General features: G+C 50.3%; 1 protein-coding gene across 6 annotated transcripts in view; it reads left to right on the plus strand.

Moving 5' to 3' along the window:
* The window catches only part of Clcn6 (chloride voltage-gated channel 6), a 31,227-nt gene that overhangs the window by 1,223 nt on the left and 2,914 nt on the right, over nucleotides 1–27,090 (plus strand). The window contains exons 2-23 of one of the 6 annotated variants that reach the window (XM_078025292.1): nucleotides 8–67; nucleotides 6,564–6,629; nucleotides 6,986–7,051; nucleotides 8,867–8,933; nucleotides 10,386–10,492; nucleotides 11,432–11,558; nucleotides 12,330–12,397; nucleotides 13,493–13,551; nucleotides 14,657–14,789; nucleotides 15,344–15,457; nucleotides 15,689–15,855; nucleotides 16,430–16,556; nucleotides 19,290–19,416; nucleotides 19,634–19,787; nucleotides 19,907–20,066; nucleotides 20,154–20,260; nucleotides 21,392–21,578; nucleotides 22,643–22,800; nucleotides 22,887–23,043; nucleotides 24,996–25,103; nucleotides 25,189–25,314; nucleotides 26,048–27,000. In XM_078025292.1, the coding sequence (XP_077881418.1) occupies nucleotides 8–67; nucleotides 6,564–6,629; nucleotides 6,986–7,051; nucleotides 8,867–8,933; nucleotides 10,386–10,492; nucleotides 11,432–11,558; nucleotides 12,330–12,397; nucleotides 13,493–13,551; nucleotides 14,657–14,789; nucleotides 15,344–15,457; nucleotides 15,689–15,855; nucleotides 16,430–16,556; nucleotides 19,290–19,416; nucleotides 19,634–19,787; nucleotides 19,907–20,066; nucleotides 20,154–20,260; nucleotides 21,392–21,578; nucleotides 22,643–22,800; nucleotides 22,887–23,043; nucleotides 24,996–25,103; nucleotides 25,189–25,314; nucleotides 26,048–26,068 (2,466 nt within the window). In that variant the 3' untranslated portion in view covers nucleotides 26,069–27,000. Of the gene's footprint in view, nucleotides 1–7; nucleotides 68–4,077; nucleotides 4,150–6,563; nucleotides 6,630–6,985; nucleotides 7,052–8,866; nucleotides 8,934–10,385; nucleotides 10,493–11,431; nucleotides 11,559–12,329; nucleotides 12,398–13,492; nucleotides 13,552–14,656; nucleotides 14,790–15,343; nucleotides 15,458–15,688; nucleotides 15,856–16,429; nucleotides 16,557–19,289; nucleotides 19,417–19,633; nucleotides 19,788–19,906; nucleotides 20,067–20,153; nucleotides 20,261–21,391; nucleotides 21,579–22,642; nucleotides 22,801–22,886; nucleotides 23,044–23,488; nucleotides 24,611–24,995; nucleotides 25,104–25,188; nucleotides 25,315–26,047; nucleotides 27,001–27,090 lie in introns of those variants that run through there. The other 5 variants (XM_005317463.5, XM_021733504.3, XM_040287926.2 and 2 more) reach the window with 5 other exon arrangements.

Below are 27,090 nucleotides of genomic sequence, written 5' to 3' on the forward strand. Positions count from 1 at the left end.
TTTCTAGACCATCCTTGGAGAGACACAGGAAGAGGAGGATGAGATCCTTCCAAGGAAAGACTATGAGGTGAGATTCTTAGATTCTGTGTTGGGTACTAAAATAGTGAGTGGGCTGCTTACTTCAGACCAAAGTGATGATTCTAACCTGAGATGCTTTTTGACCTTCTGTCTTAGGGAGTGAGTGGGTAAGAAATGATGTCCTTCTGGGAAAGGGGCTATTTAACAATGCCTTTTTTCACCTTAACCCCCAGTATCTTGTGTCTGTGCTTTTATGGACCTCTAGTACCTTTACCCAGAGTATGCATTTGCCTTTAAACTGCCTTTACAACCTACAGAGATCCATAGCCAAAGCTACTTGCAATGTACACTCATAACAGGCTTGTGTTCATACCCTGTTAAGGAATCCTTGCTTCTCTTCTGAGAGAACTTAGTTTTCAAATGATAGTTTCTTGCCCAAGCAGTTTCTCTCTGAAATGTTCTTGATTATAGTTTCCAGTTTCATGTATGGGATTCTTATGAGTATGTATTTTTTGTAAGTCATGCTGCTAGAGTGAAATTGACTTTTTATCATTTAATCAGTTCATGATGAGTTTTCATATGAATTTTGAAATGACAAAAGCAAACTATGATTGTGTAGAAAATCCTTAAACAATTTACAAAAAGAAGATAAAATCCTAATTCTAATAATATGCTATCTTAGCCTGTTCTCCCCAGCCCAACTTGATAACAGTTTTTGTACTGCTGCTTTTCTATAATATCTTTTTAAATAGGGAAACAATTTTTTATTGCCGTGATTTATTTAATCCATGGTTTTCCCACCTTCTCTGTAATGAACTGCATGGTGGGGAACCTCTGTCTTTTCTTGCCCATCCTTAGCTGCTCCCTAGGGATCACTTCTGAGAAATGGAATTAATCATGTGTGTGTTCAGCACTTTTTTAAATGTCATGTAGACTAAAGATCCCATATGTGAGGACAATAACATACTTGACTACTTTAAATACTGCACATTTGCTATAGAGTGTAAACATTAGGATTTGTAGTATGGCACAGAATTTTGTAAACATTTATTATAGAGAATTTCAAACATGCACAAAAATGGCCAGGACTGTGTATCGAAGACCCTGTCTTCGCACACAGCTTCAACAGCCATCAACTCAAGCTTAACCTTGTTTGATCTCTGTTTTCTCCACTTCTCCCTTCCCATATTATTTTGAAGGAAATTCTATCCATCATATCACATCACCTGAAAATAATTTGTGTATCTCCAGAGGATAAGGACTTTTTTAAAGAAGCATAATGCAATTATTCCATCTAAAAGATGGTATCAAATATCCAGTATATGAATTTCCCAGTTTTCATATGATAGTTATATGTATTTTTCTGTTTGAAATAGGTTCCAAATAAGGTTCTCACATTACATTTGTTTGAAATCTTTTAAATCCCTTTCTTTCTTCTTTTTTTTTTTCTTTTTTTGTATGAGATGCTCTTTGACCTTCTGTCCTAGGGTGTGAGTGGGTAAGAAATGATGTCCTTCTGGGAAAGGGGCACATGTGCAGGAGATCAAGGCCAGGGCCTTGTGTATCCTAGGCAAGCCCTCTACCTCTGAGCTATATCCCCAGCCCTCTTAAGTCTCTTTTCATTTATGCTTTCTTCCTTTACATTTTTCCCCCTTGTAATTTGTTTTACAATATCATTAGGACTCTGGAATTTTCTGCCCTCTAGATTTTGCCTGTTGTGCCTCCATGGTACAGTTTAATACTCAACTCTGATGGGACAATTTTTAATGAATCCAAAAGCACTGTATCCACTGGTGTATTTCCTCATACTTCTTAAGAATTTAGTTCCTTGTATGTAGTTGAGATTTTTGAGAAATCACCAGAAGGCGCTCCATGTTGTGCTGTCACCTTGCCCTCTTGCTGAGCCCCTCAAACATCGAAGACATCTTACTGCCTTCTCCCACATCTGGGAGCTGGGCCAGCCTCCTCCACCCACCCTGCCTTTTCTGAGGCTTTATCTCTCTTTCCACTAGACTGCACTTGTGTTTGTGATGTGCTTGCCCTGAGTGGAGGTGCCAGCATGCGAATGCCATGGGTAGATGTTCTTTCGTGTGGATTATTAGTGTTTCCCAGTTAGCTGTCTCTGCATATGAGCTTCCTGAGAGCATTTGCTTTGTGTAAGAGCAAATTCACTTAGACACTTAATCAGGAAAGTGCTCAGATTTTACTTCAGGGTCAACTAGAAACCTTGTGTTCAAGGTCTTTCTAGAGTGTACTCTTTTCCCTTCTGCTTTGGGGGAGCTTGTAATGTGTACTTGACTCTTTTGTTTGTAAATTGGGTGTCTTATAAGATGTTAAGAATCCCATTTTGACATCCATTCTCATGGGTGGTTTGATAATAATTTCCTGTCATGAATGGTGCTATTTTCTGTTTTCAGGCAAGTCATTGAGTCTGTCTTGCTCTTCTGAGTTAGAAAAAGGCTCTTTTCAGAGCAGGTTTGGATGTCACTGCCTCCTCCTCTCAGACATGGCCATGGCCCTAGCTCAGGCCTGCTGAAGGTGCTTTTGTGTGAGACGAAAGTAGCCCTTCCTGATTGGATTTGGGCTGCATCTCAGCCCCACTTGTTCCTGTGGTTGGGTATTGTTTTGCTCATAGCCATAAGCAGTAGCCCTACAGGACACCTACAAAAATTTTATTAATAAAAGTTGTTAGTTTCTCAAACCAATGAACAACACATATAGCAGAAATAAAAGGATGATACTTGTAGCAAAGGAGAAGGAAGATCTGGTTTTACTAGATCATATATTCCACTGATACATATTTACAGTGTCACACGCAACTAATTTATTTTATTTTATTTATTTTTTTTTAAAGAGAGAGTGAGAGAGAGAGAATTTTTAATATTTATTTTTTAGTTCTCGGCGGACACAACATCATTGTTGGTATGTGGTGCTGAGGATCGAACCCGGGATGCACGCACGGCAGGAGAGCGCGCTACTGCTTGAGCCACATCCCCAGCCCAACTAATTTATTTTTAAAAGAGAAAAGATACTGGTGTTCTGGGCTGCAGTTGCTTCTAAATGCTCTTTTTAGCATTGGGCTATAATGCACTGTGTACAATACATCCATTTAAAATGTGTAATTCAATTGGTTTTTCTCAGTATTTTCGGAGTTGGGCAGCTATCCCCACAGTCTATTTTAGAGTGTTTTCATCACTCCAGAAAGAAACCCTGTATCCATTTATTGGTTGGGGCCCATTCTCCTTGCTTCCAACTCTCCAATCACTAATCCACTTTCTGTCGTAAAAGAGTGGCCTGTTCTGGACAAAGAAAGCCCTTGTAAATGCTCATGGAGTCTTAATGTAGGAGCGGAAGACCCTGCTCTTTTCCTGCTGGAGGTTTGATATCCCGAGTCTGAGAAATATACTGATGGTAGACGATGAGTGGGAGACCAGGTGTACAGATTTATTAAGTGTCCGGGCATCGCAGGAGAGTGAGTGTCAGTTACCCTGTGAGTCCGGGAGAGGAGAGGGGGTGTAGATGTTTCAGAGAAAAAGCCAGTGGTTTTTAGGGGAGGTGTATGAGCCCAAAGATGAGGCAGTAGCCTGGGACAGTTTGTCTGGGCTCTGTGCGGTGTCCACTCTGGTCTTCTTCCTGTCGTGTGAGTGAGACTTCAGCAGTCTCCCCCACTGGTGAGATATCCGGAAGGAATTGACAGCGTTTGACAGTCACCCAGAGAATCTAGCCTTTAGGTAGCTAAGGGAGAGTTCAGAGGAGGTGCTTTTCAGCACTGCTGCTCATTCCACTCCACAAATGCTCTCCGGTCGGTCAAAGTCCAAAGTGGCCCCAACACATTCTTAGATAAACCTATTAAGCAAATAATTAATTGACCAATAAATTCTATGGGTATAAAGATGAGATTTAAAAAAATAGTGCTCTTCCTTTTACTCAGACCCAACTCACACATACGTTTGTTTGTTTGTTTATTGTGCTGGGGATTGAAGCCAGCTGCTGAGGCATGCTAGGCAAGTGCTCCATCACTGGGCATCACCCCAGCGCTTTTCATTTTATTTGAGACAGGGCCTTGCTAAGTTGCCCAGGCTGGCCTTGAATTTGTGATCGTCGTGTGTCAGACTCCTGCCTGGCTGGGATGTAAGTACCAGACTTCAGCACACATTTCTGACACCATATGCGTGTGGGTTGTTTCCCCACACACCAAGCGAGTAAAAATTGTCCAGCAGACACCTGCTCCAGGGTGTCCTCTAATTCTGTTCTGGCGCTGTCTCCCTGGATAGAGATGGCACCAGACACAGGCTGGAGGCGCCCAAAGACTGTACCTCCTCCAGATGCTGGTGTTAAGTAGTAAGTCTCGCCACTCCTTCCTTGAGTTTGATTAATTTGCCAGAACTGCTCACAAAAGTCAGGGAAACACTGTTTATTTGCTGCTCACCAGCTTATTAATAAAGGATATAACAATGTGTCCAGATGAACAGCAGATGGAGAAGATGTGCAGCGGGTGAGCCGCAGCAGTCAGGAAGCTCCCGGGGCCCAGTGGAGGCTGCATCACGCAGGCGGACTGACCACATCAGTGGCCGCTGGTGACCAGCATAACCTCCAGTCCCTCAGCTCCCTGGAGACTGGTGTGGGGGGGTCACAGTTCCAACCCTTTAATCACAGCTCACCCTTTCCAGTGCTCAGCCTCGTCCTAAAGCCACCTAGGGCCGCAGCCACCCTTTCATCAACATGCAAAAGACACTTTGCACTCGGAGATGCCAGCGGTTTTAGGTCCCGGATGCTAGTAACAGGACGAAGACCACATATTTACTTGACAGTGTCACGGAAGGATGTTTCCATTATAAGTTTTCTGTTTGTTCCTAAAATGCGATGTCACATGGTTGATTTGTAGACAGAAGAAGAAAAAGTTGTGTTTTTTAAAATATAAAAGCACACCATATGAGATGTGAGAATTCCAAATGATACCGAAATGTGAATATTTAAAATGTCATCTTATAGATGTTTTCCAAGATGTTTTGCATTATTTATGCTGACATATAAATCCTAATTTTGTCTATCAAAATGGGATTATATTATACATTTTCTTCTACCTCTTGCTTTATTTTTATTTTTTATTGCTGCTTGCTTTATTTGCTTAATAAGTTTTGGATATTTCCCATATCTGTCTTATGGAGTTACTATAAGTATTTAATTGCTATATAGTTTTCTACATTTAGATGTATGATAATTAATTAACCAATCACCTGTTGCTACTCCAGAGCTCTTATAAAAAAGGAATTTGGACTTACTCCAGATAGTCATATACATGGAATAAATCATCACACATCATACCTGTGTTTGGCTGACTCAAGAGTATTGCCTGGGGGCTGTGGCTGGGGCTCAGCAGTAGTGCCCTTGCCTAGAACGTGTGAGGCACTGATTCTCATCATCACATATAAATAAATAAAATAAAAGTCTATTAGCAACTAAAAAAATAAAAATAAAGAATTAAGGGCTGGGGTTGTGGCTCAGTGGCAGAGCGCTTGCCTTGCACATGAGAGGCACTAGGTTTGATCATCAGCACCACATAAAAATGAATAACAAAGATATTGCATCCGTCTAAAAAAAAAAAAAAAAAAGAGTATTGCCTGGTACTATGGCCACTAGGCCAGTATCCAGCTTGTTCATTTGCTGATGTGGCTGCAGGAACAGGTGATGGGCAGGAGAGAGCACATGGCAGACTGTTTTTCTTTGTTGACAAACTGCTGCCACTTTTATAAGACATAAAAACAAAGTAATTTCTTCTGAATTGTTTCTTGTAATGTCCGAGGCTCACCTGCAAGATCGTGTCTGTAGAGTGTGGCTTCAGGAACACAGCCTTGGATGTTGAAGCTGTAGCTGGCCTGAATCTGTGCCTCTTCTGAACATGAACTGGAATTTCCTTCTAAAAATAGTCTCCCTGTCAATTTGTCTTATGACCAACCTCATTTTCATAGAAACTACTTGTAAAATATGATTAAAATGGATTGACTTTTTGGAGTAACTTGATTCTGGTTAATTGAAGCTTTTGTTCACATCACATGGAGACAATGGGGCAAGGCTGGTGAGTGCTGAGGTCCTTATTTCATAGAAACTGAAAGATTAGAAGTACTTGACTCCAGGGCTGGGATCGTGGCTCAGTGGCAGAGCGCTTGCCTCACATGTGTGAGGCACTGGGTTCGATCCTCAGCACCACATAAAAATAAATAAGTAAAATAAATGAACTGTGTTCACCAAAACTAAAAAAAAAATGTTAAAAAAAAAAAAAAGAAGAAGAAGAACGTGCCTCCGGATTCCTCCGGAGCATGAAGCGTTAACCTGGAGCAGCGCTGCCCAATCCTCCTGCGTCTGCAGAGCTCCTGAAAGCACAGGTTGAGCACAAGTCTGGGGTCTGAGGTCCTGTGTTGCCACAGGACAGCCCTCCTGCCCACCCTTGGGTCACATAGTGGGAATCTGAAGTTTTATCCCTCTTTAGGTCTTGGTAATTCTTCCTACTTGGATGTGACTTTCTTGTTTGTATGTCCTTCTTCCAGAGTTTGGACTATGACCGTTGCATCAATGACCCTTACTTGGAGGTTTTGGAGACGATGGATAATAAGGTGAGTCCCACAGTTCTTGGTCTCTTGGGACCAAGTGGGTCTTTGGACAATTTGCCTTTTCTTCCAAATGCTCCAGGAAACGTCTTTACCTCTAGTCTTTTGACTTTTTCATGAGATATTGGCATTTGATTCTCTAACCTTCCTGGTGCCAGCTAGCGCAATCACAGCCAGGGCACCTGGCCCAGCCCCTAGGGGCCGTCATTCTTGCATCATGAAGCAGCTGAGATGCCAGGCCTCCCCTCACATGCTCGCTGTACCCCTGGAATTTAGTCTGGAACTGGTTGGTCAAGGTGTGTTCCTTTCCTGCTGGCAGTGTGATCCTGTAACAGGGAATCATTCTTTTTCCACGTAAACAGAAAGGCCGAAGGTACGAAGCGGTGAAGTGGATGATGGTGTTCGCCATTGGAGTCTGCACTGGGCTGGTAAGCAGCAGGCCGGGGGCAGGTGATGGGCAGAGGGGTGGGCAGGTCACAGGAAAGGCCTGGCCTGGCTATGGACTTCTTTCATTTGTTACTGTAGCAGTTGTCATGATAACCAAGCCTGCTTTTTTTTAATAATAATGTTGCCCAGGTTTTCCTGCTTCGCTTGCTATTGCATTGTGAAATGAAAGGGCTCTTTAAGCACTCAAAGGTTTGGCCAAAACATCCCTTTTATGATACGATTACAGGGCCTAGCCCCTAGTCTACTTGATAAGCTGGACAGCATACCTGTGGTGGGTAGTAGGTGACCTAGCAGGTGGAGCAGCACCACACTGTGGGTGCTGAGGTCATGCTGCCCTGCGCTTCTCCCAGCACATGGATGATCTGGTCTGGAGGGTAGAGCTGGCAGTTGTGGGTGGAGGTACACCTCAGTGAACTTGGTTCCTGGGCTCCGCATGTTCACAGGCAGACCAGACAAGGACAGTGGGAAGCCTTGCCAAAGACTGCAGACTCGCCAAAGGTCTGGGACTGGAACTGCTGACTTAACGTTGGCAAATCTGGAAAAGAGAAGTCGGAAATGTCAGCAGCCAGCCAAAAAGACACACGACAGATCTTGGTTTTTCGAGTGCAGTGTGAGCAGGGGTGTGCCTGGGCCTGAGCAGCAGCCTGTTTATCTCCTTTCTCTAGAATTGGCCACAAGTCTCGTGCCTAACTCTCCATGATAGACCTGTGAAGCATAAACCTGTATTGAATAGAATACAGCTCCAAGGACTACCACAGTTTCTATTTTCATGACACTCATCAGATTTTTACTGTAGTAAATTCGCAGGGAACATCTAGGTAAGACTAATGGTATTCAGAACCCTCTTTGCTAACATTCTGCTGGACACCATCATGGGGGAAACTCGGGTTGATTGGTCTTATTGAGGTCCAAGTGTCTGTTTTGCTGTATGTATTTCTGGGTCTAGATCTCCCAGTAATAAGCTCAGTCATTAGCCATAGAGTTACTCTTCTTTCTGCTCCTTTAATACAAACTCCTTTGAACTTTCAGTTGTCACTACTGGCAGCTTCTCCTCACACTCTTAGATGCTGGGAAGGCAGACCTTATAAAGTAGCACCCAGCAGTTGTGGCTTTGGCTCTTCTCCTTTGATCTGTCACCGCTTCCTACTCCAGTATTCATAAGCTTCCAGGCATTGACTTTAGGGAAGGCCAGAGTTGGGAGCCTTTGATCCTGTCTCCACACCATCAGGCTTTCTGAGTCTCCTTTAAGCAATGCGAGTAGAATAATGGAGCCGAGGTTGTTTCCTCTACTCAGGTAACCAGGGGCTGTAGGCTAGTTCTCAGTCAAAAGAATGGCCAACGAGAGAGAAAATGCTGATAACAAACTTGCAGAAACTTTATATGCCCAAGAAAATGTTTTCTTTTAAAGTAGCATCCTCAGCCGCTTGCCTACCCAGCCAAGCAGCCCCAGACATTTTGGCCATTCCTCTTTTGAAACTGCCTTTGGAAAGAGCTGAGGGGTCCCCACACAGCTCAGTGTTACTACTCATTAACCTTGGGGTGTCTTCCTGGCTCTCCCATCTTTTTCTGTGTCCTTTCTCCACTTTGTTTTGCTCTGCTTCTCTCCACTTAGCTGCACCCCGTCTCTATTCTCTGCTGGGGCAGTGGGGCCAGGCTGGGGCAGAGCTGTCCTCAGAGCCAGAGTGACTGACCAAGTTCAGTTGTACCTTGCTGGTGCTGACTTGATCAGCCACATCCATGCAGCGAGGGAAGGCGCTACCCCAGGAAGAGTCTGACCAGGTCTCTGCTGTCTGCAGGTGGGTCTCTTTGTGGACTTTTTTGTCCGACTCTTCACCCAGCTCAAGTTTGGAGTGGTTCAGACGTGTATCCTTTATGTGGTTCCTGATTCTTCCAGACTTCAGTGGTCCCTGAGCTGCCTCCTTACCTAGAAATGGGCCAGACAGTCAACACAACATTTGAAGGGCCCTTACCAGCCATTCGGCTCTAAGGTTTTAAGTGTCATCAAGGGACCAAAGGGGAAAAAGACTTCAGTAGATATACTACATATTTGTGGTTAGTTAAACACCAGTGTCACAAATATGGCTGTTCTCCCCAGTCTGTAAATTCAGTGTTTCCATCAAAATTCCAGTGGTAGAGTGCTTGCCTAGCATGTGTGAGGCACTGGGTTTGATCCTCAGCACCACATAAAAAATCAGTGAATAAATATTGTGTTCACGAACAACTAAAAAAATACTTTAAAAAATTCCAACAGAATCTATTATGGAACTCAAAAACTCTCTTTCTAAAGTTGTATAGAAGAATAAAGGGCCAAAAGTAATTGAGATGGTTTTGAACAACAGACTGGTGGGTTTGCCCTACTAGATGTCAAGACTTAGAAAATTTAAGATGTAGCAATTGAAACAGTGTCATATTGACGCAGTAATACCCAGTTAGACCAATGGGGAAAATAATAGAGGAGCGGGAACTGGCCCATTCATTGAGAAATCTGATGAATGACGGTTAATTTAGCAATCAGTGAGAGAGTGAGGGATTATTTAATAAAAGATGCTGGGACTTTAGCTGTCCCTATGGAAAAGTATAAAATTAGATTCCTCCTCATACCGTAAATAAAGCTCAATTCCAGATGGATTGAAGATGTAAATAAGCAAAACAAAACTGTGTAAGAGACAAGATGATGTCAAGAGGGAATAATTTCTTAAAACTCTAGAAGGCACAGGCTGTTAGGGTCAACTTTACTGATCTTTTCCTATCAGAGTAAAATTCCTGGGCGGGGGCTGTGGCTCAGCGGTAGAGCACTCACCTAGCACGTGTGAGGCCCTGGGTTTGATAAAAAGACAGACCTAAAACCCAGAAACAGCAATGAAACCCTATAAATACAGTAAGAAAGTCCAAGCCTGGAAGACATTTTCTAGGCATCGAAGGGGCAGATAGTCTCTAGACTAGACAGACCGCCAGCAGCTTACTAAGAAAAACCCCAAGGTACAGTAGAAACTGGGCGGGGAATGAGGAGCGACCATTGTCAGAGGAGGAAACCTGGATGGCTGGTGAGCCCAAGGAATAGACAGGAAGGTGCCCAGTCTCCTGCCTCAGAAGTTCCTCTCCTAGACCAGCACCTGGACATGTCCAGGGTGGTCTGCTGCTGTGCGACAATAGGAAGGGGGTCACCAGGTGTGAGCATGGAAGACAGCAATGTGTTCACAGGATGTCACCTCATGCAGAAGTTAACACAATGACCCAGGTGGTGTTCCCAAATGTCACCCCTGGAGGACAGGAAGGTGTGTGCCAGAACGCGTGCTCCTTGACCGGCCCCTGCAGCGGTGGAGGAGTACAGCCAGAAGGGCTACCTCGCCCTGTCCCTCCTGGAGCTCCTGGGCTTTAACCTGACCTTCGTCTTCTTGGCGAGCCTCTTTGTCCTCATCGAGGTGAGCTGGTTTGGGAATGACCCCTTTGTCCTCGAGGTTTTCAGTTCTGAGCCTATTTGCTTCATCTCCGTTCCCAGCACATCAGGACACTGCACAGCATAGCTGGTAGGTCCCTGCACAAGGGTCCTCTTGGTCACTTATGCAGGAAGTTAGGGCTTAAGTCTCTGGTGAGAAAAGAGGAAAAATCTAGATAAGATGACAGTTCCAACCTTGGCGGAACATTGGCATCAATGGGAGAGCTTTTTAAAAATGCATAGATCAGAACCTCTGGAAGTGGGCTCTGCTTTGGTTGTTGAAAGACTCCCAGGTGCTGCAGACTCACGGGACTTAAGGGAACTTGTCAGAAATGCAGATGCTCATTTGGGTGCCTGTGATCCCAGTGACTGGGGAGGCTTAGGCAGGGGGATCTCAAGTTCAAAGCCAGCCTCGGCAACTTAGCAAGGCTCTAAGCAACATAGCAAGACCCCGTCTCAAAATAAAAAATAAAAAGGGATAGGGATGTGGCTTAGTGGTTAAGAATCCCTGGGTTTAATCCCCGGTAACAAAAAAAAAAAAAAGTAAATGCTCCTGTTCTCTTTAAGACCTACGGAGTTGGGAATCTAGGCGAGGTGAGCACCGATGGTTGAGAAGCCTGTTGCTACTGGTTAGCTGAAGAAGCAGTGGATTTTAAGTTTATGGGTGTGTGGGCTGGGGATGTAGCTCAAGTGGTAGCGCGCTCACCTGGCATGCGTGCGGCCCGGGTTTGATCCTCAGCACCACATACAAAGATGTTGTGCCCGCCGAAAACTAAAAAAAAATAAATATTAAAAAAAAAATTTCTCTCTCTCTCTCTCTCTCTCTCTCTCACACACACACACACACACACACACACACACACACACTCTCTCTCTCTTTAAAAAAAAAAAAAAATTTATGGGTGTGCCTCTTGTCCCCCACCAGCCAGTGGCAGCGGGTTCTGGGATACCTGAGATCAAATGCTACTTGAATGGCGTGAAGGTGCCAGGAATCGTCCGGCTCCGAACCCTGCTCTGTAAAGTCTTTGGAGTGCTGTTCAGTGTGGCTGGAGGTGAGGAGGGCATTTCTGCTTTCCTCTTCAAGTGTAATTGGCAAAGATGACTAGACTCGTAAATTCATTTGGTTTGGACTGAAGGGCCTGCTCCTAATCAAGATGTCTGTGCTTTCTGTGGATGGTTAAGTGTGGACTGTTAGGTCTGCGACCTTTCAGCCTTATCTGACAGACGCACCATTCTGTTTTGAAAAAGAATGACTATCTAGTTGTATGTGGAGTTGTTTTTATAAAAATCAGCAAGCTTTTTGTGTAAATGTACAGATAGGTTTTGTGAGCTGTGAGGCAAAATTGAGGATATAGTGTAAGTACTTGTGTAACTGATGAGAATGTCTCCATTTAAGAATATCAAGGGGCTGGGGCTGGGGCTCAGTTACAGAGCGCTCGCCGGCACGCTGGGTTCCATCCTCAGCACCATAGAAAAATAAATTAAAGGTTATTGTGTCCACACATAACTAAAACAAATATTTTTTTTAAAAAAAGAATATAAAAGCCATTCTCAGCTTTCAAAATTGTGCAGGGAGGCAGAGAGCAGGTCTGGGCCCACAGGCCACGGTTTGCTGAACCCATATTTAGAATGTAAAGAGCAAGACTTTGAACGGAGCTTGGGCCCGAAGAGTGGCTCTGGTGGTGCTGGCCTAGTATGTGCCAGGCCCTGGGTGTGACCCCCGTGGGAATGCTCATTTCCACTTTCTAGTCAGAGAGAGAGAGGGCTATGTAGCAGAGGTCTCCTCTGTGCTGATTAATGGTCTTCTTTGTCACTGTTCCCAGGGCTCTTTGTGGGGAAGGAAGGCCCTATGATCCACAGCGGGGCCGTGGTGGGAGCTGGCCTGCCTCAGGTAAGGGTCGGTGGGCTTCCTGGATAGGCTCAGCGCCGTGCCTCTGGTTGGCTTTGGAAAAAGCCATTAGAGTCACCCTAATGTGACCTGGAACCTGATGCCATTTGGGGTTAAGAAAAACGAGGTGGCCCGTCTCCCAGCAGAGCCTGTAACTCAGACCTCAGAGTTTTGACGATGCCCTGCCGCCTCCTAGGAGAGAGCCGGGACCTGGAGGGAAACTAGGAGAGGCAACTGCAAGTCACCTGGCCCCTCCAGGCCAGTGCCAAGCGCCTACTCAAGGGCAGCCCGGCAGCTTGCTTCTGTGTCACCGAAAGAGGGGCTGGGCGTGTCGGCCATGGTGGCCTCGGGCCCAGCTCTGAGGAGTCCAGTAGTGCAGCACAGGGGTGGCTGCCAGCGACGTGTGGCATGTGCTGGACCCCTGTGCACCAGCCCCCCTGTGCCTCCAGCCACTGCGTGTTTCCTTGTTATTCCCGCCCTCAGAGGAAACCCGGGCTTAGGCCGAGGGGCCAGCTCAGGACTCAGACTCGCCATTCTCAAGGGCCGCTCCACATTCCTGGGCTGCGGCTGAGAAGTCTCGATTCCTGGGGGCTGCGCCTCCAGGACCTCGCCCTCCCTGCTCTGAGAGCTCAGGGCCCTGTGGGTGAATCTTTGAGGCAAAAGAGGGAAGATTCTCCCTCAGGCTCATCTTTTCATCTCTCTCGCTCCTGCCTCGAAAGCCAGGTCCCCAGAAATGAGCTGAGGAGGGGGCCGGGGGCGCGGGCGCTGGTGTGAGGATTGTGCAGGGACTAGGGACGGGCCCTCGGCCTTCCTTGCTGGCGTCCTGCGCAGGCCTCACTTCTTCTCAGGGCACTTTCAGTTCCTCCCAGTCTTTTAGCTCAGCTTCCTGACTTTCTGACTCTGCACAGGGGGCTTTCTGAAGGGCCTAGAAACTTTGAGGCAGGAAAACTAAGCTGCTCCCAAGTGAGGTAACTTCCTTCTTTGGACACTTCCTTCTTGCAACACACCTGCCCAGGTGTGCTCAGGCCAAGGGCCTCCTGGATCCCTGCAGCGTCGGTGCCCGTGGGTCCCTCTCTGACTCGCCTTCTCTTGTTTTAGTTTCAGAGCATCTCCTTACGGAAGATCCAGTTTAACTTCCCCTATTTCCGAAGCGACAGGTATGGAGATGGCAGGAATTCATTTGTTTTGTTGTTCGCCACCCTGGGGTTGAGCCAGGGCACTGTGCATACTTGGTGAGCTCCAGCTCCAGCCCCAGAATCCTTTTTATGAAAAAACAAAATTGTTGGGGGCAGGGGTGGAACTTGGGCTTGGCACGTGGAGGCCTACGTGGGAGTTCATGTTAATGACCTACCCGTCAGACCCAACGCCTGCTGTAGCCTGGCTCGGTTACTTGTGCCAGGCAGGCTGCACGTGAAACCCAACTGTCAGAGTAGACCAGGGGGCTTTGCATTTCTTTCTGAAAATAAGAAACAAAAGGACTAAACTCGCATCGTGGGTTTGGTCTGCCACGCCACTCGGCCTAGAGGCATCTCAGCCAATGAAGATGGTTCACGATTGAAAACCCAACCAAGGAAGGGCACAGGCGGGCATGTATTCAAGATGTCATGTATTCCCAGTGACTTAATGACCAGGAGTGATGGCACATGCCTGTAGTCCCAGCTTGTCAGGGGGCCGAGGCAGGAGGATTGCTTGAGCCCAGGATTTCAAGGCAACACAGGAAAGAAGAGGTGAAGTTAAGCTTCTGCTGCCTTCCTGAGTTGTAAGCTGTCCTGCTGTGGATCGTGCCACCCACCTGCACACCTCGGAGGGCCTTGGAATCAGAAGCCCCCGCTCCGCACACGGACCACCTTCTCCTCGTGGTACATCCAGTCGTCGTCCACCTGCTCCGCACACGTGGCCCGCGAGGCTAGGCTGTTCCGTGGTGCTGTGGTTTTCTGGAATGAAGCTCTGGGGGGAAGGTGGCTCAGCGCTGGCAGCCTTGCTCCCTGAACTGGGCTGCGACTCGAGTTTGTGGAACACACAGATGTCGGCAGCTCCTGTTCCCAGGTGGAGGGGCGCTGCCCTGAGGGAAGTCTGATGCAGGGAGTGCTCGTCTCACAGGTGAACTGCAGCCAGAGACCTGCCCTTCCCACAGTCCTGGCTGGTGGTGGCCAAGGAAGGTGGCCATGAGGGAAACGAGAGGAAGCGTTCACAGATGGGCAGGAAGAGTGCTCTGGGCCTGTGGGCTCTTTCTTGAATAAAACCTCTCTCTCCTCTCCTCAGAGACAAGCGCGACTTTGTGTCAGCAGGGGCGGCTGCTGGGGTCGCTGCAGCTTTCGGGGCCCCGATTGGGGGCACCTTGTTCAGCCTGGAGGAGGGCTCGTCCTTCTGGAACCAGGGGCTCACATGGAAAGTGGTGAGGAGGCTGTCCCTGAAATCCCCACCCAGGCCCAAGCACGCCCCATCACGCTGGGCCTCAGTACCGGCCTTGGATGGGCTGAGCGTCCTCTGTGGCAGCAGCCATGACCTCCAAACTGGGCTCTTGCACCTCCCTTGTCAGTACTTCCCACCCCCAAACAGCCCACGTCAGATGCTGCGAACCCTCCTCACGAGCCCCTGACCCTGCAGGGGACATGGCGGTTACATGAAGCGGGAGGTCTCGGGCGTCACTTGAGCCCATCTCCTGCTGCAGGTGGAGTGTTCGTCCCCCGCGTCTACCTTCCCTGTTGGCCCAGGACCTGCTCCCAGGAGGCTCTAAACGCATGGTCTCCCACAATAGGCTGGCCGAGTGACAAGGTCTTAGAACCCAATTTTGATTGTTCCGCCTTGAAGTGGACAGTGGTTTGCAGCTCCCTGGGTGCAGCCCAGGTTTTGAGGTCCCTGTTAGCACCCTGGGTTTCAGGAGGAACCATCGGGGAGAAAGCAGGACCTGGCGCCATTGAGTTCCTGGTTTTTGTCCCTGTTCCCTAGCTCTTCTGTTCCATGTCTGCCACCTTCACCCTCAACTTCTTTCGTTCTGGGATTCAGTTTGGAAGTTGGGGCTCCTTCCAGCTCCCTGGATTGCTGAACTTTGGCGAGTTTAAGGTAGGTCTTGTCCTTGCTCCCAGGGTTTCTTACTGGACCCATGAAACATGCTCTTAAGTAAAGGACCAGAGAGAAGGACGGCTTTAGCAGGGCCACCTCGCCCCTGAGCCTCTGGGCACACTTGTGCCCGCCGCGCACAGGCTTCGGCTGGCTCTGCTCTGTCTCCTCCTCTCCCCTCCTGTTCTCATGGCTGCTCTGCTTTCTCTCTCCCTCCCTCTCCCCTTCTCTCAGTGCTCTGACTCTGATAAAAAATGTCATCTCTGGACAGCTATGGACCTGGGTTTCTTCGTCGTGATGGGGGTCATCGGGGGCCTCCTGGGGGCCACGTTCAACTGCCTGAACAAGAGGCTTGCCAAGTACCGCATGCGAAACGTGCACCCGAAACCCAAGCTGGTCAGGTATCTGCAGTTGTCTCCCCGTCACGGCTCCCTGAGCTCTTGTGGGCCGGGCACTGTCCTAGGGGAACGTCACATGCCCACGCCCTGCTCCCGCAGCAGCTTTGGTTCCTCATCTAAGACCGAGAATGTGAACAAGGTCGTGAACCTACCCGCTCCTCAGGCCAGACGGCTGTGTCTGGGCTTAGTTATTTCCAGGGTGCTCACTGACTCCACCCTCCCCTGACCCATCACTAGCACACGGGACACAAGTCAGCAGGGTCAGTGTGGCCCTGCTGAGGGGCTGGTTGTCACGAGGTGCTCTTGCCTCAGGACAGCATGGAAAACTGTTTAGTTCTTCAAAGAGAGGGGATGGTCGACAACCCACTGTCTCGAACACCCACTTTTTATGTACAATTTGCTCGCGTGTCTGGAATAAACTTGGCATGCACGTGTGTGTGCGCTTGCACACATGTGTGGATAGTCCGGGGCTGCTGTGCATTTCCTCTGGGGACAGCGGGGAGGGTGGGCGGGCGTAGGGTGGGCTCTGCAGGCCAGGCTGTTTACTGTATTGTGACAGCAGTGCTCTGCCTCCTAGGGTCTTGGAGAGCCTCTTGGTGTCCCTGGTGACCACCGTGGTGGTGTTTGTGGCCTCGATGGTGTTAGGAGAATGCCGACAGATGTCCTCTTCGAGTCAAGTGGGTAACGGCTCATTCCAGCTCCAGGTAAACAGTGCTCCTGCTGCCTTGGTCCTGTGTACACAGAGGAGAACCGAGAAATGTGCCTGTTCAGAGCTCACGGTGTGGAGGCTGGCCGCTCGACACCTGTGGCAGGTCTCAGGGAGACATGGGAATGTCGTCTTACCTGAGAGAGCTTGTGCGCCAGACGCCTCTGTCCTCACCTGCACCAGTGACCCTGGAGGCCGCAGAGGGAGCTGCTCTCTAGGACACAAGGGCAAGAGCCCCCCACACACCGCTCCTCTCCATGCCTGCAGGGACCCCGTCCAGGGCCTCCTCCCCACTGCCTCACCCTCATGGTTATGAGTCCTTCTGGCATAGGGACAGAGGGGTGTCTGTCAGAGTGAACCATGATCCTAACTCTCTTTTTGAGGGGGTGGTACTAGGGATTGAACTCAGGGGCACTCAATCACTGGGCTCCATCCCCAGCCCTATTTTGTGTTTTATTTAGAGACAGGGTCTCACTGAGTTGCTTAGCACTTCACTTTTGCAGAGGCTGGCTTTGAACTTGCAGTCCTCCTGCCTCAGCCTCTGGAGCCTCTCAAGCCTCTGGAGGCTTGTGCGATCCCAGCTCTTCTAGCTCCTCGGGTCCTGCTGGGTTGGGTTCACTCACGGGCATGTCCCTTCCTGTGTTTCTCTTTTCCCTCCTTGAGGGATGGTGTTTTCCAGAACCCTTCCCTGAGGAGTTGGGTGGGGACTTTACTCTTCCCCTGCTTCTGGTCCACTCTAGTGGGTCTGGGAGCAGCCACGTGTCTGGCCTCTGGGCTGGACCCTGGTGAGCCTGCTCTTCACTCCACCTTCTCGTCACTCCCGGGCAGCCGCTCAGATCTCTCAGAGCCCCTCAGGCCCCTGGTTCCAGATGGGGGTGCCTGGGAGTTTCCCCCGGAACAGTCCATGAAGGCCAACAAACAAGGCCCCTGGGCCACAACTGGCCCTTGGAACTGCTTGTCTGTGCAGCCCCAGGTTAAGGGTAAGAAAAGAAGAAGGTGCCACAGAGACTGCATGTGACCTGCAGAGTGTGAAACGCTGGACCTTATGGAGACACTGGCTGGCCCCTGTCACTAGTTAACCCCAGGGCTGCCTCATTTCCCGACAGTGGTTTCCAAAATGTGGTTCTGTAACATTGATATATGATTCAAAAATAAGAGAGCATAGGGCTAACCAGAATTAAATAAGTTTCTTTAAGCCATTATGTCCCATCATCCTATGTATAGGGCACCTATAAAAACTTAAATTGAGCAATTGTACAGGTGTCTTATTAAAATCTACAGGTTTTCATAGGTCATATGTGTAAGATGATGGGACATCATAGGACATACAGGACTTCTTAGGGCCTGTGGCATTCTAACAAGTGTTGTGGAAGCTCAGCTGTAACTGGTGTAACTGTGTGCCAGATGTTTACACCATTTTCCAAGCCTGATCACGTCCTCACCACTACCATGCTGATAATATCCTCCCCGTTTCACAGATGGGGAAACTGAGGCCATATGAGGTTTTGACTTTGGCTAGTAACATGTAACATGAGAGTAGTTAATATTCCCTTGCTATGGATGAGGAAGGTGAATTTTCACAAAATGAAATACCTTCCTAAGGTCACTGGAGTGCCAGAGTTACTCAGAGGCGTCTGGTTTGGAGTCTGCCCTGCTTAGCAGGCTCGCTGGTTTCTAAGAAGTGCTGTGGTGCTTCTCAGTGCAGTTGATCACAGAACTTTCTCCGGAAAGCCTTCAGGACCCATGTTCCTCCAGACACGATTTGGGAAGCCCTGCATGTGTCACTTGTAAGCTGTCGGCTTGTCCACTGTGTGCTGTGCCCTGCTGCCATGGTGGGCTCTGCAGGCATTTCTCCTATGCCAGGATCTGCCAGTAGGAGGCGCTGTGCTCTTCCTCCTGTAGCCTGCCTCCAGCGGTGCTTGCACCTGGTGGGATGGTACAGACTGTCCCTAGCATTGTGTTAACTTCTGCACAAGGGCCTCTGGGTAGCCTCATTGATAGAACTGAATCCAGGAGAACCTGTATTCTTGTCAATCCTTGTGACAGGGCCCTGTCAGGTGGACAGCGATGGGGTGAGGCATATCCCCTGTAGTCATCAGTTAAAAAACCAAAACATTGTTCTACAGATCCCCCCCCCCCCAGTAAATCAGGTGGTGCCAGAATTTCATCTTCCCACACAGAATGAAGGTGAGCACAAGAGGCTCGAATGCGGAGAAACAACCCTTTTCCAATTGGGTTCTGTTCTCCAGGAGGGGTCGGGGGAGAGGCAGCCAGGAGCGCGGTTTCTGCTGTCCGCCCTGGTGTCAAGCTGGGTTTCTTTTGCAGAAAATCCAGCACAAAGGCTTTTTTCATTCAGAACCCAAGTTGGGACTTTTGGTCGGGTGACTCCCCTGACCTGTCAGCTCCCAGCCACTTGCTTCTCACCAGCCTCATCTTCCCACAGTCCTTGAGGCTCTCAGCCTGGCTTCTAGCGCTGTCACAAGATCAGCTCCAGGGAGGAAGCAGGGCTGAGCCCACGGTGAGCCATGGTTGCTGGTTTGGAGCATGGTTGGATGAAGGCCCTCATCCTGACCCTTGCAGAACCCAGAGGATTCAACATGGCAGTCAGTGGCTTTTGGATGTCTGTCAGGTTTTGCTGCTGTTTCACCTGGAGGCAAAGCTGTTCCCAGACTTACCTATTAGGGGTGCCCTGTGGTGCCCTGGTGGTGACTCTTGGGTTCCTTCTTTGTAGGTCACATCAGAAGATGTGAATTCAAGTATCAAGACATTTTTTTGTCCCAATGATACCTACAATGACATGGCTACCCTCTTCTTCAATCCCCAAGAGTCTGCCATCCTCCAGCTCTTCCACCAGGACGGTGAGTGTCCGCTGCCCCTTCCCTGCGATGCAGCCTTGCCCTTCATTTGGAGCAAGGACAGGGCTTTTCCTTTGTAAAAAATGGCAACCAGGTAAGAGTTCTGCCTCCAGCGCTGGCAGGTGATGGGGTGGGGGCTGAGGGGTTGGCAGAAGCCGGGACTGTCGCTGGGCCTCAGCAGGCGCCTGGCTGCAGGACTCAGATGGTTCCTGCATCACAGGGACTTTCAGCCCCATCACCCTGGGCTTGTTCTTCGTCCTCTACTTCCTGCTTGCGTGTTGGACTTACGGCATTTCTGTGCCAAGTGGCCTGTTTGTGCCTTCTCTGCTGTGTGGAGCTGCTTTTGGACGTTTAGTCGCCAATGTCTTGAAGAGGTACGGTGTGAGTGTGCGCGTGCATGGAGATCCTCCTGCAGGGTGTGGAGGCTGGCCCCGTACTGCCCTCCCACACTGGCGGCATTCTAAGCCATGTTCTCGGTTTCCTTCTTCACCAGCTACATCGGATTGGGCCACATATATTCAGGGACCTTTGCCCTGATTGGTGCCTCGGCTTTCTTGGGTGGGGTCGTCCGGATGACCATCAGTCTCACAGTCATCCTGATAGAGTCCACCAACGAGATCACTTACGGACTTCCCATTATGATCACTCTGATGGTGAGCATGTCCCTTCCAGGCCCCTTTCAGGTCAGGGCCAAGTTCACCCTGAAGGGCCCATTTTCAGGTCTCTACTTTGTGTTTCAGGTGGCTAAATGGACAGGAGACTTTTTCAATAAAGGCATTTATGACATCCACGTGGGCCTGCGAGGTGTGCCACTTCTAGAGTGGGAGACAGAGGTGGAGATGGACAAGTAAGGCCGTGGTTCTACTCCCAGCCTCGCGGCAGAACTTCCACCTCCCGGGCCTAGGGAAGGCTGGTCTGCGGGTGGGAAATAGTTACAGGTTTCTTGGGTTGGAAGAATGAGCACATTTGTTCTCCCAGCATGTTTGGGAATGTTGAACAGCTTGGGGCGGCAGAGCCCAGGGGACAGGGCAGGGGCCAGGAACAGTGGAGTCGTGGAGGAAGGGCCGTTCCTGCTCGTTTGACTCCTGCAGCACCTGGTTACATTTGAAGTGGGGTCTCTGGATGGAGTGTGCAGTGTGGTTGGACGTTCACATTAAGGTAGAGCTCGCTCCAGCAGGGCTCCGCGTGCACCCAGCAGAATGTATGGTCAGCAGACATTGTCTTGGGCATAGTCAGCCCAGAGCCCACCTGATGATCCACAAATACTTTGGGCCTCCCATCAGGCAAGGACCTGATGGGCTAATGCAGGGGTCTGCAGGCCATTTCTGTAACAGGCCATGTAGTAGATGCTTTCAGCTTTATGCATCTCTGTCACAACCCCCAGCTCTTCTGTTAAAGCAGGCAATGCTGCAGATACCATGTAAATGAGTGAGCAAGACTGGGTTTGAGCTGTGGGCTGATCTGACCTTTAGACCATCCCTGATCTAAAGGCTATCAAGGGTAGCTCCTCCCTCACCCCATCCCCGAGGATTGAATCTAGGGAGACCAGGGGTTTTCTACCACTGAGCCTCCCGAGTAGCTGGGATCATAGGCATGAATCATTGTGCCTGGCCCAAAGATGGCTTTTCAAGTTCCAGTACTAGCAGTTAGCAACTCACTGGCAACATGTGGAATATGCCGTGGAGTGCCGGGCAGGGATGGTCAGTCCCGGGGTGAGCTAGCAGGTTTGTGTTAAGGGGACATTAAAAATTGAAGCAAGGGTTGAACAAAGGCTCACCTGTATGACAAAGCCAGAGTTCATTCCAGGCATGGGGACACGTGTAACAGGCAGAATGGGTTGGGTTCTAGGAGCTGCTGGGGATGGCTCAGGAGAGGGGCTCCGAGTGACCCAGGCAGCCATGGAGAACAGTGCAGCCCGTCACTGCGTGCTCCAGGGGACCATGGGCTCTCATCAGGCTGGACTGCTCCTCCCCACCAGGTTGCGAGCCAGTGACATCATGGAGCCCAACCTGACCTACGTCTACCCGCACACCCGCATCCAGTCTCTGGTTAGCATCCTGCGTACCACGGTCCACCACGCCTTCCCCGTGGTCACAGAGAACAGGGGCAACGAGAAGGAGTTCATGAAGGGCAACCAGCTCATCAGCAACAACATCAAGTTCAAGGTAAGGGAAAGGGCCAAGAGGAGAAGGGTCCTTGGTGTCCACACTAGGGTGCTGCCACCTCCCAGCTGGGATGGACTTGAGGGACAACCTGACGGTCTTCACTCTGCGGCAGAGAGGAGGCTGGGCCGCACAGGTGCACCCACCAGACCACAGGTGTGTGTCCATTCTTCCTTCTTTTTTTTTTGGTGCTGAGGATTAAGCTCAGGGGCACTTTACCACGGAGCCACATCCCCAGCCCTTTTTTATTTTTTACATTGAGACAGGGTCTCACTGAGTTACTTAGGGTCTTGCTAGGTTGCTCAGACTAGCCTTGAACTTGTGCTCCACCTGCCTCAGCCTCTTGAATCACTGAGATTACAGGCTTGAGCCACCGTGCCCAGCCAGAAGGGACTTTGACCTGCCTAAAGCAGAGAAGGGAATCTCATGGAAGCATCAGGACTGACAGGAGGGCTGAACAGCCGTGTGCTCTGGGGACAGAAGCACTGAGCCTCATGATGCCCTTCGCAGCCCCAGGAGGAATGGGTGCTGCTGCTGTCCCTGTGGGTTCTTCCCGACCCAGACTCCAAGACGAGGGCAAGTCCCACTGCTTCACTTGGTCTGTGTGCCCCTCCTTGGCTTTGGTGGTTTCAGGAGGATAGCACAGATATTAACAGTCCCACCAAGACAGGATGTGGGAGGGGGTTGGTCCCCTCTGGAAAACTGAGGTGTTCTTCCTGACTCCAAGGGTAGGGATGTTGGGGCAGCAGAAATCACGGGTCAGAGACTGGGGTGTGGCTCAGTGGTAGAGCACTCGCCAGCACACCTAGCCCAGTGCCCAGGTGCGGCGCCCAGCACCACAAAGGAAAACCAAAAACCAGCTGCGGGGTCCACGGCCCAGTCCTGGGAGTCTGGCCCGAGAATCAAGCCCACAAGTCAGCGAGTCCCCTGTGGTCCTGCGAGGCCTCTTCGGTCCCATGTCAGGATGTGTCTTGACCCTCATTGTTCCCAGGTGCTTGGCCTCTGAGTGCTGCTATGTGGTGGCCTCCCTGTGTGAGCCTGTCATTGTCCCTGCTCCCCATCCACAGAAATCCAGCATCCTCACCCGGGCCGGCGAGCAGCGCAAGCGCAGCCAGTCCATGAAGTCCTACCCGTCCAGTGAGCTGCGCAACATGTGTGACGAGCACGTGGCCTCCGAGGAGCCCAGCGAGAAGGAGGACCTCCTGCAGCAGATGCTGGAGCGGAGGTGAGGCCCGCCGTGCCCGCCGCAGCGCTCGGGAGGAGCGGCCTTGCTGAGGGTGTGCTAGGCAGCGTCTGGTTTTTGTGTAACAGATACACCCCCTACCCCAACCTATACCCTGACCAGTCCCCGAGCGAAGACTGGACCATGGAGGAGCGCTTCCGCCCACTCACCTTCCACGGCCTCATCCTGCGCTCCCAGCTCGTCACCTTGCTCGTCCGAGGAGTGTGTTACTCTGAGAGTCAGTCGGTAGGTGTCGGCTTAGCCCTGGGATTTGGAGGCAGGTGGGGAGGAGCATGGGCCTAAGCTGGGGAGAGCAAGGCTGAGTCGCGCCTTCACCCCTGAGCAGCTGAGCCCAGGCCCCCGCAGCTGCCTCCTGGGTCAAGACACCCACCCTCTGTTGCCTTCCACCCTCCACTGCCCACCGCCCTCCACTGCCCTCCCCCTCCACTGCCCTCCCCCTCCACTGCCCTCCCCCTCCACTGCCCTCCCCCTCCACTGCCCTCCGGCCAAATGCTCATCCAACGCCTTCCTCTCAGCGCGGAGGCTGCTAATGCTGAACCCAGGGTGCTCTACCACTGGCCACGTCCCCAGCCCTTTTTATTTTTTATTTTGAGATGGGGTTTCCTTTAGTTTCTGAGGGCCTCACGAAGTTGCTAAGGCTGGCCTCGAAATTGTGATCCTCCTGCCTCAGGCTCCTGAGTTGCTGGGACTGCAGGTGTGCGCCACACGCCCAGCCGGGAGGGAACTCTCTTACGCGTATCGTCAGAAGAAACACCGTTCTCACTGCTCGTCTGCTGTTTTCTTTTTCATTTTTTGGGGGGGAGCTGTATTGTTTGATGTGGCCCCTGTGCCACCTGAGGCCACCCCATCACACACTTTCTTTGGGAAAAGACCGAGAAAGTCGCCGAGAGACCTGGTTTCCAGGGTGACTCTCCTGGGTGGGCTTTGGCCACGAGGGGCCAGACTGTGGCTCTCTTTCCTGTGGGGCAGAACAGCAAGGGCCCTGGTGGAGTCGAGGACCAGCCTGGCAAGGAGATGGCAGGGCAGCACACACTGCGTCCCGCGGGGCCTGGTCTGGGCCAGCTGGAGAAAGTGCAGGACCAGAGGTGCCCAGAGGGATCAGTGGTGCCCAGAGGGCAGCTGAGCACTCTGTGTGTGGAGACAGCTGTGCAAGGTGCAGTTGCTCAGAGAGGGTTCAGGGGAGCAGGATCACAGCTGGGGAGAGCAGTGACCAAGGCTTGTGGCCCCTGTGCAGTGACTGAGAATTAAGGGAAGGCCCGGAGGGAACAGAAGGCCTGTGTCACTATCATGTGGCTGTTGTGTCAAACTGCCATAAACCCAGTTCCTGAAAACAGCAGGTTTATTCTTTCAGAGGACGAGGCCAGAAGTACAAAATCCAGGTCTAGTCAGCCCGTGCTGTCTCTGAAGGCCAGGAGAGGACCTGTCCTTGCCCTTCCCAGCTCCTGATGGCTGCTAGCCATCCTGGTGTGGCTTGGCTGTGGACATATGGCTCTGGTCCTACCTCTGTAGTCACATGGCATCCTTTGTCTGTCCTCTCCCAGTTTGTGAGGACACCTTTTGGATTTAGGGCTCACCCTAATCCAGAATGACAGAATGACATCTATCTTTTTTTTTGTACCAGTGATTGAACCAGGGGTGCTTAACCACTGAGCCATGTCCCCAGGTCTTTTTATTGTTTATTTTGAGACAGGGTCTCGCTAAATTGCAGAGGCTGGATTTGAACTTAGAATCTCCTGCCTCAGCCTTCTGAGTCGCTGGGATTGCAGGTGTGCACTACCATGCCTGGCCAAAATGACCTCACCTTAACTTGATTACATCTGCAGAGACCTGTTTCCAGTAAGGTTACTTCATAGACCTAGGGCTTAGAACTTGGCCACATCTTTTGAGGGGCCATTAGCACCTTTTTCAATTGAACTTCAAAAAAACCCATTTGTATCTTGTAGCTAAAGAAAAGAATATCCAGAGAGGTTAGAGGCCTTGCCCACGGTGACTTGTCAGGGCCAGTGAGAACTGACTCTGGATCAGACTGTGTCCCTCCAGAGTGCCCGCTGCTGCCTGGGCTCTGCACCCCTCCCCTGGGCAGGGGGCCTGGCTGTCCATGTGGATGTGAAGGGGGAGGGGCTGTAATGTGACCTGCCAACCCTGGTGCAAGGATACTGTCCTGGTTGGGATTGCAGAGTGCCAGCCAGCCGCGCCTCTCCTATGCCGAGATGGCTGAGGACTACCCGCGGTACCCCGACATCCATGACCTGGACCTGACCCTGCTGAACCCCCGGATGATCGTGGTGAGGGGACTGTCCCTCTGGGCCTGCCCTGTGTAGGGTGACTCTTTGTCCAGGCTGTGGGTGACTTTTGCATTCTCTTCTGCAGGATGTCACTCCATACATGAACCCTTCGCCCTTCACGGTGTCCCCCAACACCCACGTCTCCCAAGTCTTCAACCTGTTCAGGACAATGGGGCTGCGCCACTTACCAGTGGTGAATGCCGTGGGAGAGGTGAGTCCTGGTGAGGGGACCCGGGGGCCCTGCCTCTGTGGCCCTGCAGGCTGGTGGCCGATCACAGGGAGGTTTCTCAAACCTCAGCAGCTCTCCCGGGTACCCCAAAGAACCCAAAAGGAAAGCCATAGGTTTTTGTTCAATCCATAGCAAGATAAACGTTCCCCTGTGTGTGGTACTTTTTTTTTTTTTTTAAACTGAGGATTGAACCTAGAGCCTCACATGTGCTAGGCAAGTGCTCTACTGCTCAGCCACATTTCCAGCCCTCTTTATTTTATTTTTGAGACATGGGCTCCCTAAGTTGTTCAGGCTGGCCTTGAATTTGCCACAGCCTCCTGCCTCAGCCTCCAGTGGAGGGAAGGCTGGCAGAGGGGAGGGCTGGCAGAAGGCTGTGGCCTGGGAACCCTTTCCCCTCCCTCTAGTGCAGATGAGCCTCGGCCCCGCGTGGCCAGCAGGTGGCGCCAACATGCTGTAGCCTGTCTGCTGGCCAGACCCCTGGGAGGGGGTGCCTCTTCATTCCAGTTTCTCTTCAATCCTGACCCCATTTGTGCTCCTCAAGTCCCCACCCGGGATGGCCCTGTGTAGCATTAAATGAGAGGCTTTCAAGCAGGATACTTGGAGAGTTTTAAAGCTACCACACTTAGTAATTATTGCCACAAGTTTTTCCGTTATTTCTTTTTAGAAGTTCTTTTATTATTATTATTATTACACAATTATTGTTATTTCCTTTTAGAAGAATAAGAAAAACAGGTGATCAAACAAAACCAAGCCCTCATCCCTGCTGCAGCATCACCATGGCAACATCCCGCCCTTCAGTCTTTTTGCAAGACCAGAGATTGACCAAATGTTAAGTTTTGGTGAAAGAGAGTTGCTGTTCATTCTGTACAGTAGCCTGATTTTTCACCTGGTATCCACCTGTGTATGGTATTACTTTGTTTGGCAGAACTGAGGATCAAACCCAGGGCCCCACACATGCTAGGCAAGCACTCTATCACGGCTACATCCCCAGCCTTCTTTATTTTCCTTGAGATAGGGTCTCACTAAATTGTCCAAGCTGGCCTTAAACTTGTGACTCTCCCACCTCAGCCTCCTGGGTCACTACGAGTACAGCTTCCATGGTGTCTTGATGGCACTGTAGCATGGCTGTCCCATTCCACGTCCTCTCTGCTGGATATTCAGTTAAGGCACCTACAGCAGACCTCCCTTTTGGAGGCTTTCAGTACATGTGGCCAGCTGCCCTCTGGAGAATGATGCTAGAGGAAGCGTCCTCTGAGCAGTCCGGAGGCACATTCTTATGTGAGTTTATTTATAGAGGATGAACTGTGTTTCTTGAAAGGTAACTGCTAACTCCATTAACCAGTTCAAACACAGTTTGCAGTGTGACTTTGGGGCACCCACCATCAGTGACATCGGGAATCACTCTAAGGAATTGTGAACAAATGGCTCTTGTCGGTGGCTCTGCAAGGTGGTGGTTACAGGTGGATGTAGCAGGGGCCTTGGGCTCAGGAGCCTCTGGGTCCCTGGCTCTTGCACACACCAGTGAAGCAGGCAGGCATGGCGGGAAGGGACAGCGCTACAGCACAGGCCCTTTTTAGGACATGCCAGGGCTGAGGCTGTCACTCGATTGTAAAGATGGCAGAGGCCCTGGGTTTAAACCCCAGCCCTAAAAGAAACAAATACAGGAAATGAAGACAGGCCAATTCAGGTGTCGGCTGCCCAACTGAGACCCTTTTTAAAAAGAGCTACTTTTGCCCCCTGAGTCTGTGAGCCCTAGTT

This window comes from Ictidomys tridecemlineatus, chromosome 11 (genome assembly GCF_052094955.1).
Source record: "Ictidomys tridecemlineatus isolate mIctTri1 chromosome 11, mIctTri1.hap1, whole genome shotgun sequence".
Lineage (NCBI taxonomy): Eukaryota > Metazoa > Chordata > Mammalia > Rodentia > Sciuridae > Ictidomys > Ictidomys tridecemlineatus.